The sequence below is a fragment of the Hippoglossus stenolepis genome, chromosome 1 (assembly GCF_022539355.2).
Source record: "Hippoglossus stenolepis isolate QCI-W04-F060 chromosome 1, HSTE1.2, whole genome shotgun sequence".
Lineage (NCBI taxonomy): Eukaryota > Metazoa > Chordata > Actinopteri > Pleuronectiformes > Pleuronectidae > Hippoglossus > Hippoglossus stenolepis.
Window position 1 is genome coordinate 2,627,261 of NC_061483.1, and position 11,357 is coordinate 2,638,617.

Genomic DNA, 11,357 nt, shown 5'->3' on the forward strand with positions numbered 1-11,357 from the left:
CACTGTTAGCAGGACATGTTGATAGCATGTTAACAGTGGGCACAATATGTTCAGTTAGCATGTTGACTGTTAGCATAATGTTTTAAGACAGCATGTTAATTTGGAGCAAAACTGTTAACAGAGTTAGCATGTTAACTAAGAGTGTGACATGTTAGCATAACCAAAAGCATGACATGATGACAGTTAGCTTGTTAACTGAGAACGTAACATGTTGAAACAGTTAGCATGTTAACTAATAGCATTACATGTTGAAACCGTTAGCATGTTAACTGAGAACATAACATGTAGACACAGTTAGCATACTAACTAATAGCATTACATGACAGTTAGCATGCTAACTAATAGCATTACATGTTGAAACAGTTAGCATGTTAAATGAGAATCTGACATGTTGAAACAGTTAGCATGTTAACTAATAGCATTACATGTTGACACAGATAGCATTAACATGTTGGCACAGTTAGCATGTTAACTGAGAATCTGACATGTTGACACAGTTACAGATTTATTTGCTGGCTGATAAGAATCGGACGTGAGTCTTTCACAGTCACATCAGTGTCACTGTTTATGTTTGCTGATTTAAAAACTTTTATTTTACAGAATAAACCTTGTAGAACTGATTCAAATCTCTAAATTTTGAGAGGGATCCCGTCCGATTCCTACTTTACTTGTTGCTGAATCACGGTTCAACTGGTTAAAGTCGCTCTGAAGCACAAAGGAAACTACTTATTCCCTTTGTGGTTAAAATATTTACAGACCTCACTGCGTCCCTCTTGGATGGAGGTCGATGAATAAAATGGCTGACTCCCGCTCAATCCTCCGATCAAACAATTAGTGAAAACATTTAACTGCGAACACACGGCCGTCCTCTGCATCGATCTGTATGGATCGTACTAATGTGGTTTCTGTAATGTTGCTGGTGATAGAGCCACTTCCAAGGTCTCTGCACTCATTATGGACGCTATTCATTGATTGTGGTAAACAACAGACTGGCAGTAGATAATTGAACAATGCACCAGGTGAGGCTTTTCTTCACTGTGTTCAAATGAGACATGAAACCACCTCAAGCTCTTAGAAAATAGCTGATCAATGTCAACGGAGCAGAATTTTTGTTGTTGCTAATTACGAATAGAGCTTTGATGAAAGAAATCGTTAGCTGACTGAAACCAAACCATCTGATCAATAACTGTAGAGCTGGGGGGTCGGTCCTTAGTCTATGGTTCCCTCTGCTTGCTTTTGGATTATTGGAGAAAATACGTTTAAATTTAGGATACTAAAATGTTTTGGTTAATAAGAACAAATGAGCACGACCTTTATTGTTTTGGTCCCCAAGTCCCAAATAGCCACAGAACAATTCTGTACCTATTAAACATTGGCTCAACATAAAGTAAAACACGTCTGTTGGCTTCGGAGTGGACCAATGCCAAAACAACAAACAAGAACATCAAAATACAAATCAAACATCTTATGTATCTTTCAAAATATCAGCAAATTGAAAGACAAAGCGTAAGTGCAAAAATATCTTTAATTTTCCTCCATGTGGTTTTCTCATTGATTGGTGTTTGCCTCTGTCAATTAGATTCAGCTGTGGTACTTGGCGTCAGGTAAGGAAGAGAAGAGGAGCGATCGAGACATGAGAACCTCAGAGGAGACACAAGTGAAGAGAGGACGACAGAACACAACGTTTGAAATACTGTGAAACTTTATTGTAAATATTCTTTGAGTGGTGGAGAACGTGTAGCAGTGGACTTAGTGAACACTTCTGCTTAATCTCAGTGATTGAGGCAATCTTTTTATTTTAGTGCGCTGACTGGAGAGGATTTTTGGTGTCACCACAGGTCAAACTGCAGTCTCTGTATTGGACCCTGCTAATACAATACAATGCATTAGGTATTGAATAAACTTCCTTTGTTTTGCCTCAGTTAAAAACACAGATTAGGATGAAGAAGTCGTGACAGTAGTTGGAAGTAGGCTGGAAGCTGTTAAGTGTTCAAGAAGTTGTTAAATGTTAATTTTCTTAGAGGCAGTGTAAGATTGTGCCGAGCCTTGAAATATTCATGTGTTTACATTGTGCCGGCAGTGAGGCCGAATGCTGCAGGATCCATACCTTCCCATTGAAATGTGAATACGTAATGAATGCTAATGTGATCTGGATAAATGGAGCTCATTTCTGAGGAGGTCTCCTCCATGTTAATGGAACGCCGTGGGTGAGTGTTCTGACTCAAGCAGGGTAGTTTTTTTTTCCTTCAGTTACATAATCCAAATGAGCCCGCTGTGACCTTGATGTGAAATGACCCGCTAAATGAGAGAGCCTCACATGACGTGATGGCGTGATGGCAGGGCGCACGTGTCCTTTCTCATCTTCCAGGAGCAGCATCTCTCGCACTCACATTTCTAATTTTGAACACTCCTAATTCCATGCCCCATTTCCTCGCCCCCTCAGCTTGAAAAGAGTTAAATTTAGTTCTAAGCGAGCTGGTATGTAGCTGATGAAGAAATGGGACGGTGGAAACAAGGCCACATCAAAGCAGTTCTTGTTGTTAACTGATCTCCCTCCCTCATCACCTACAGGGAACCACGGCCTCATGGACCAGACCACAGCTCTGAAGTGGCTCCAGAGGAACAGCCACTCGTTTGGAGGAGATCCCAGGAAAGTATTTGGACAGAACTCAGGTATTAAAGAAAAAAACGTGTGTATGAAATGTGTCTCTGCTGCTATGACACCCGACAAGTCTGTTTACAAATGTTTTCATTTCACCAGCAGCGACAAATTCCTGATGCACAGCAAAGCTCGTCTGCGATCAAACTTATCTGTGCATAGAAGGTGTGAAGTCGCAGCAGGACATGTGCTGTTTGTCGGGCCACTTGTGAGGAAGCAGTTAGGAAAAGGAGATGTGGAGAAAAACAAACAGACGACACGACTTAATTAGTGAAGCTGTGGTTTAACCATGAAACCGACCACCCCTAACTAACTGGTTGTGGATTATATTGATCTAAAATTTAAAAAATGATAGTTAGAATTTTGATTCTTTTTATTTATTTATTTTATTTGGACACAGACGGACTGATCCACAACGGATGCTATGGTTTGTTTTGCTGGTGCAATGCTGTAAGCTGAATTACAGAACTTTTATTTTGATAACTGGGGTCTGAAGATTGTGTCGGTTGTTTAACAGACACTGAAATAGTTGACATGTAATGCATGAGAAGGTAACATCAGTTCAGTGAATCATTCAAACTTATATATATGAACTAGTGGTAACAACAACCAGGAGTGTTCATCTCCTTGAGTCGTATAAATATGTTGTGGAGGAAGGATTTGTCGGACCCGCTAACGGACAAAATGGAGAGTAGTGTTTTTGTGTCTTGTTAAAAGTTTTCCATGGAAATGTAGTTGTTGCGATTTTACCTGCAAATGTATGTTTGGGGCCATGGCTGGCTTTATGGGATGTGTCTCTGTTCTGGCATTTATAATAGTGGTGTCTAAAAAGAAGACTCAGGTCAGATCAGTGGTGGATTTGAGTTCGATGGATTTATTGTGACTATTAAGAAAGAACAAAAAAGCGTGTGAAATTCCTCTGTAGAATGAGACCTCATGCCCCAGATGTTGTCTAAATATACACATGTGGCGCCAGGGCAGATGTTTCCCACTCAGACATATATTTGGATTTATAGGAATCTGTGGAAAAATGTTCTTTCATGGCCTGAATGCCTTCTGTAATGTCTACGTGTCGGTAGTAATAATGATGGCATCTGTCTGAACACTGTTTTTAAAAACCTGTCCACAAAGTCATTTGTGTCTTTGATGTGACTGGTTTGTAAGTTTAAGAGAGGGTTGAGGTAGAAATTATAGAAATTCTGCAGTTTGATTGGTCTCAAGATTTCAGTCTGAAATAACTGTTCTACCTGGTTGAATTTCTGGAGGTTTGCTCCACTTGTCTTTGTGAATTTTTAGAAGCATTTAATACAATATGGCTTTTTGTTGTTTTTTAGCATTTAGGGCATTTTTATCATATAAAGAGTGATTTAATTTTCTCTCTATAGTAGTGACGGTGTCATGGTGGAGGAAGTACCTTCACTGACAAGCTGAGAAAACCCATGATGTTAGGATGATGGTGGAATACTGCCTCCTTCAGGCGGTAGTAAAAACTACTGAAGAAATAACTCCAGTGTACAGATGAATAAAGTCCTTGATTATAAATCACAATTGGTTAAATATCTAATAATAAAACAAAACAAGGATCCAGTGAAAACCTTAAAAACCACAATCATCAAAGAAGACATTTGACCAAGGCTTTTTTAGTCATTTTTTTTATTGATAATTACCCTTAGTGAAATTAGAATTGTGTCTATTTTGAGTTATTGATCATCCTTTGTTACCTTTGAACATTCAGTAAACCCGTCACCAAATCATACACTTTGTATTACAACAAATCAAGAAGTGAGAAAAATGATTACACAAAAAAAAATGGCTGATTAATTCCCCTAAATGTTTTACTGATATTTGGCTTCACCTCAGCAGAAAGAACAAAGACCAAGTCAGTTGATTTTGTTATTGAGTGGAGCTTCTTCAGAAGACCGGACCAGCTGCTCACAGGAGCTCACCCACAGGTGTGGTGAGACCACGTCACATATTCACATTTCCTGCTGCTGTTGAATAACGTTGTTCGTGTGCATCAGAAATCAGGATGTTCCGACAGGTGAACTCTCTGTAGGTCGGCCGGTTCCTTCTGGTATCAACGGGCTGTTTGGTGGGGAAAATTAAAAAACAAATTAGACCTTGTTGTCCTTATATTTGTTAACTGTAGGACTTTAGTTTTACTCACAGCATCTGTAAAGCCTGTTGACGCGGAGGATGTCATTTCTGCTCATGGATCTGGCACGTCCAAATACTTGGGATGGATTCCTGCCGACGATGGTGGGCTTTCCATTTTTGGAGAAGAAGTTTCTTTAGCAGGACAAAAGCACAACATTATTGGTTTATTGACATGTCCACAAACAAAACACCTGCACACACTTCCTCTTTACTCAATTAATGTTTCTTACTCTACTGTTTTATTATAATTTTTTCCTTATAAAAAATAATCTTACAGTACAAAAACACAATATCTTCGATCAAACATAAAATGGAATCAGTTTCGAGAATATGTCTCAGTCAAGTATCTTCAGTGAAGATGAGGAATTCTTCATTTAATTAAAACACATGTACTTACTTGCCGTAATGCATGACAGAGTTGAAGTCATATCTAGTCCACAAATTGTTAGTCCGAGCTCTCTTGAAGTTGTGTTTCCTACCTGCAAAGATGGAGAGAACATTTAAAACATTCAAACTCAGCTTTTACACTTACACCTCAGATTTTTTTCAGTATCAAACATTTAAGTCCAAAACAAAACAGTAGTTTGTTAACTACACAACCAGCGGCAGGGTTTGTAAAACACCTCCTTTTGTTGGGATTTACCCTCTTTTAGAAGACTTGATAGTCTTTGGACCTTTGATGCGTTATGACTTCTGATGTGTCTTTGTAAACTTTGTGTTGGACAAATTTTAGGATCGGTGGATTTGTTTCATACTCAGTTTGGACTTGTTATCTCCTTGTTTTTATTTTCTTGACATTTCCTAATTTATTCATGCTTGTGTATCCGTTTTGTTGTTGTTTCACGGGACCCAAGGTGCTGACCAATGAGTAGAAACGTTGATGACCAACTTAGTTGAAGTTATTGTATGTTTTTGTTTCTTTTACGTTTGAAGAATCAGTCACCAGTTACTTCAATTGGATTAGATTTTGCTGCAACGCTGTTTACCCCTGAAACTCCTAAAGTTATCTGTGGACTGTATTTGACCCTGTTGTTTTTGCTCTAATTTGCCACTTCAGCTGTGGCCTTAACCTGCAGCTAAATTGTAAAAGATAAAATAAAGGTATACTGCTCCTGAGTTTATCGACTCTGCATCATTTTTCTCATTGTTGTGCAACAGATAAAATAAGAACAGTGAAATAAAGTCTTTTGTGGGTGAGCTTACTTGGCTTAATGTTCCCCCAGTTGATTCGAACATATCTGTCCCTGTCGCTGCGCTTGTGCTCGTGGTGGAAACCAAGAGCGTGGAGGATCTCATGCTGCACTACGTGGTTGACCACACACGCGTTTTTCTTCAGGGAGATAAACTGTGGTCCACCCTTACGGCCAATGTTAGAGGAGCACCTGAAAAATACACACACACACACACACACAATGTTAAATCATTATAAAACAAAGAAACTGACACTTGGACATGATGGACATTTGTACAGTAGAACTAGTCGGTAGTTAAAGACGCACAACATCCTCCTTTACTCCTGACATACAGGATTCACAATTCATATTTACCACGTTCTTCTGCAATGGTACCGTACGTGTGTGTTTGTGTGTGTATTCCTACCCAGATCCAGAGTAAAAGTAGATGTAATCCCGTTGCCACCGGTACCTTCTCCAAACAAAGCGAATGCACGTGGATCTGTGGAATGACACCAGGCCTCTGATGATGGTGTTGCGCTCTGAACGTGCTGCAGAGGCAAAGTACAGGCGGCTTTCACTCATCTTCACTTTGAATAGTGTTTAGTGTTTAGTTTTTTGTTGGTCAAACTTTTACTCACAGTAGCGAGAGGAGATAGCCACTGGCACTGTGACTCTGGTTCCACGTTTGGGCCACTTGCAGCCATAGTATGTGCACCTAGCTGCGTTCCTATTTGAATTTTGCACAATGTCGCCATCTTCCAGGTTTGCTGCAGAACAACAATGCAGACACTTTAAACCAGTTATACATATTTCACAGATATCAAATGCTCATAATTGAAAATCTGATCCTTGGCAAATGTTGATCGACCAATCAGCTGCCTCCGCATCAATTGTCACTTTATTTATTCATCACGTTTTTCTAGTTTAGCCATAAAAGTTGAATATGAAAGTTCTTTCTCACTTGAGCCAGCATTAGCTTTTTGGATGATGTCAGAGAGGTCTGCAGGTAAACACAGCGAGCAGGAAATATCAGAAACAGGTAGCAGCGGTTTAACATGTGAATTATCAACATTTTCAGCATTACTATCTGGAGAAGTCTTCATTATTCATCTCACCTTCTTCAGCTTCACCCTGCAACACAAAGTCACGACGTTACACATCATTACATCATTTTTCTTACTGTTTAAAATTAAATGAAAATTTAGAAATCCTTAAAAACCAACTCAGTTATTTCTCAAACACGTCGTCACCACGCTCATAACAAAGATGATTTTTATTTCAGCTGATAATGTGAAGATGCCTGGTTTTCTCAGCAGAGTGTAACATCAGGATCCCAGTGTTGAAACTTACCGGAGCGATGGCCGTCATGGAGAAGAAGAGGAGGAGGAGGAAAACAGGAGTCATGATGCTGGTCCTCTCGGGTTCAAGTTCAAATCTGAAAATACACAATATTACACAAATAATCAGTGTTTGAGGAATAAATCAGATGCATATAAGTTTGGTGAGAATAAAAAGACCAGAGGAGTTTACCTGTTGTTCCAGGAGTCTGGTGCAGTGTGACGGCAGCTGCTCAGTTCCTCAATCTTTATAGGCCGCTCTCACAGGGTGTGACTGAGGTTTCATCTCGTAACTCGTGTGACATAATAATAATATTTCCCCATCACAGGTTTTCAGGTTTCACAGTAAAAGTTTAGTGTGTGTGTGTGTGTGTGTGTGTGTGTGTGTGTGTGTGTGTGTGTGTGTGTGTGTGTGTGTGTGTGTGTGTGTGTGTGTGTGTGTGTGTGTGTGTGTGTGTGTGTGTGTGTGTGTGTGTGTGTGTGTGTGTGTGTCCTATGGAGCTGAAGTTAACACTGGTAACTTCTTGACCAGCTTCAAGCTTGTTCAAGGGTGAATGCTTGACACTACATGTGTCCTGCCACTGTTTTATAATGATACTAAAAGAAATTCATACAACATAAATGTCTCTCTCCCTCCCCATCTCTCTCTCACACACACACACACACACACTGACCATCCGCAACACTTTTCTGCAGCCAGGAGAAACATCCGTTTTATTGTCGTCTGCAGCCATCGCAGCATTCAGCATCAACCCCCCGGGTTCGATCAGCTTCCAAACTTAATCATTTGGAGAAACTCTTCCAAGTGATATTTACACCAAGATCAGTGTAAATCTGTCCATGAACATTTTTTTGAATGGGAGGTGTTTCCCATGGGAATGAAATGTGTTTCTCGTAAGAGACAATTGAGTATTAATCCATCCATCATCTAAACAACAAACCTTTGACAAACTTGTTTTGCTAAATGTTTTGCTAAACACATCCTGCTTCTGATGAATCAGCACTGCACATAAAAATGTTGAGATCATTTCCTCCTTCCTTGTTTTCATGTATTTATTTCACAATACACTTGCAGTAAAAGCACAGTAACAAAGTTAATCCAATTTTCTGGACGCAAATATAGAACAAAACCGCAAAATTGTCGGGTCTGTCGGCTTCTCTAAGCTCAGTCAACATCCCCTCAGAAACCTGTGGATAATGTCCCACAAAATACAGTTCAGTCAAACAATTCACGTTCAAACATTTATTGCAGCATTACAACAGGTTTAGTGTTTGGCGTCTAGGCTCCAACTTAATCACTCCCCCATATGATTACACAGGAATGATGGGAGTGATGAGCAAATACTTGTAACCCCCCAAAACTGCACGAATTCGGAGCCTGACTTATGGATCGGTATCTGCTATGTGTGCGCCATTCACCGCCGCAGCGTGGCCATTCTCCCTAGCTGCATTGGCCTGCAGGAGAAACTACTACCTAGTAAGGTTCCCCCCAAATGCGCCTGTAGGGGAATATATCTAGTGAACTTGGCACATGGCACCATATAAACCAAAATCAAAATTGAACACTTTAAGCCCAGCTTGGAGAGCGATGCAAGTGTTTCATCATAGAGGAGAAAGAACAGAAAGCAGAATTATTCTTAGCAATGATAATTCAGAAGTCTCGACAAGATCTATCAGACTTGTCGTGTACATGTGTTCTCCTAAGATTAGAGAGGGTAAGGTCATGTAGAGGATTAAATGCCAAGTGTCCTTGGCAGATTTCTGGTTAGACTGCTTCCATCATCGTATCTACTCTGACTCACCTTGACAAGAACTTAGTAATACGGAAATAGAAAGCCAAGCTAAATGTTGGGTAAGACTTTCATCATTGAGGCTTTATAGATTTTTCTATTGTAGCTTCATTGACGCATGACAAAGTAATTTGTTCTTGATCTATTTACTGCTCTGTAGGAATCGGATGAAGACCATCGGGTTTGGTTGACCAGACATTAATGAAGAATCCTCCAAAACAGATGTGGTCTAAACTTACTCTCTGTGGGTAGAGATTCTATTTATTTATTCGAATTGTGATTAATTTCATTTATTTATATGTACCAACATCACGACTACAACACCAGACAGTACACAAGAGGTTAAAGATAAATTATATACAGTAAAATAAAGTATAGTTCCTTGCTTTGGGTACACTGCATCACCCAGTCCTTCATAACGGTGCTTATTGCTCTACCAACAGAGTTTATATGTATTCTATTCATATTCTAAATAAAACAGAGCCTTAACCTAAATGTCTATTGTATATATTCTTCGTAAAGTGTCCATGGCTCTTGTAAATCATTGTCTCAGTAATGCTCCTGCACTGCTGAGGCTGCACGTTCCGTGATTATCAGCTATGAAGTCCTTTATTTATTTTAAATAAACAGAAACAATTAGGTTTTCTCGGTTTCCAGTTCATAAGTATGGTTCTTTTGCAGATAGGAATGCCAACATTATCAAACTGTGCGTTACTGCAGATTGTAAACCATCCATTTTATTTCCCAGCCAGCTGACTTCTGGGGATCCCGCTACATCTTCATTTATTAGAGAACTCAGTTTTTCTTGATTCCTTCCCAGAATTTCCTTCCGTCTGTGCAGAGAGAATGACTCTTCATGAACAACAACTTTTACCAACCTGAGTGTCTAATAGATTTATTTATTTGATTGATTTATAAATGGACCAGTTCAGAAATGATTGCAGAGGAAGTGGGAAATTTCTCTCTGCTTAAATAGACCACCTGATAAGGTGGGTGTGTATTATAGATGGTTGTGGAGAGTGAGGTCACATGATTGGCGCAGCGCAGCTCGAGTTGGCTGCCTGAACTAGCTCGCCGGCGTCGCCCCATTAATTCACATCCATGTGTTTTCTGCTTTCTTCGATATTTTCATTCATCCTCTCAACAGAAGTGGAATGTAAACATCTTGCTGAGGAGGGGGTTTTGAGAACAGCTCACAGAGGCCGTCAAGATCTGTGCACCTTTCTGAAAGTAAAAAGACGTCTGACCCCGGCACTGAAACTTGGCCAACAGTCAATCTGAAGTTCCTCTTCTGTGGATCTGATTGATGCCATCACACACTCATGTTAATGTTATGCACTGAATGGTGTAAAGGGTGCGTCAGTTGCCACACCCTGATGGAAATTTGCTGTAACCCAAACAGTCGAGACACTTACAGAGCTGCTTTGTGTTGTAGGTTTGTTTTGTGTTTACAAGTAACTCTAAAAGTCTGATTTACATTAGCTTACGATCTACCAGTAGATGTTAGCAGGTGTTAGTTGCCACCAGCGGATGTTAGAGACATAACTTCAGTTGTGCACCTTAGCGTCATCGAGTGTTTTGACCTTGTAATCAATGACACAGGGTACCTGAGGATAAAGGTAAATCCGCACTATGAAAGCCATGTGTCCGCTCAGTAGATCCACAACATAACCTCTATGCCTTTTAAAACTAAACACTGTCCCATTTTAGAACATAGGACAAGATGGTGAATACGTAATGTACGTTCTGCCGCACTAAGTAATGCAACCAGTTGATGTTATGCGATGTTAGTGACATATCTTAAGTTGTGTACTTTAGTGTCATCGGGTGTTTCAACATCTTAATCACAACAGACCCTCTTCTAAGGCCGGCCCACCACAGGTTGAGCAGACCTGGGTGCATGTCCCCAGCATCTTGGTGAGTACTTGACTTTGTATTTTCTCTTTCACTTTGTGTGTTTTGATTTCTGCCCCACCCGAATGTGTTCCTCCTTTGTTTTATAAGACCTTCATTGTTTGTGATGTGATATCTATTCATTGTTCTGTTTGACAAAACCTGCTTCTGGTAAACTCACCGTTGTTTCCTCATATTTTCAACTTTTCTTTGTACGTCTATGACCTGCCTTGTTTTTCAGACGACATTTCAAGCCCTGAAAAACTCTCTCACACACACACGTGTTACATATGTCACGTTACGGGTTTATTCTTACAAATTAAAACAGACATAAAATCTCTGTAAA

General features: G+C 39.9%; 1 protein-coding gene and 2 long non-coding RNA genes across 3 annotated transcripts; 2 read left to right on the forward strand and 1 right to left on the reverse strand.

Moving 5' to 3' along the window:
- Positions 1–1,641: 1,641 nt before the first annotated feature.
- LOC118113509 lies at positions 1,642–2,667 on the forward strand. Its single transcript, XR_004697344.2, has 3 exons — positions 1,642–1,890; positions 2,081–2,207; positions 2,572–2,667. It is a non-coding gene; the product is annotated as an uncharacterized LOC118113509 (long non-coding RNA).
- Positions 2,668–2,771: 104 nt separating this feature from the next.
- On the forward strand, positions 2,772–4,456 carry LOC124851338. Its single transcript, XR_007032381.1, has 2 exons — positions 2,772–3,210; positions 3,791–4,456. It is a non-coding gene; the product is annotated as an uncharacterized LOC124851338 (long non-coding RNA).
- LOC118113502 (high choriolytic enzyme 2) lies at positions 4,314–7,649 on the reverse strand. Its single transcript, XM_035163279.2, has 10 exons — positions 7,522–7,649; positions 7,342–7,426; positions 7,107–7,122; positions 6,953–6,991; positions 6,630–6,758; positions 6,416–6,539; positions 6,020–6,198; positions 5,214–5,295; positions 4,827–4,948; positions 4,314–4,744 (listed from the first exon to the last, which is right to left on the reverse strand). Exons 2-10 carry the CDS (start codon positions 7,393–7,395, stop codon positions 4,737–4,739), a joined length of 753 nt encoding a protein of 250 aa, XP_035019170.1. The 5' UTR covers positions 7,396–7,426; positions 7,522–7,649; the 3' UTR covers positions 4,314–4,736.
- Positions 7,650–11,357: the final 3,708 nt, after the last annotated feature.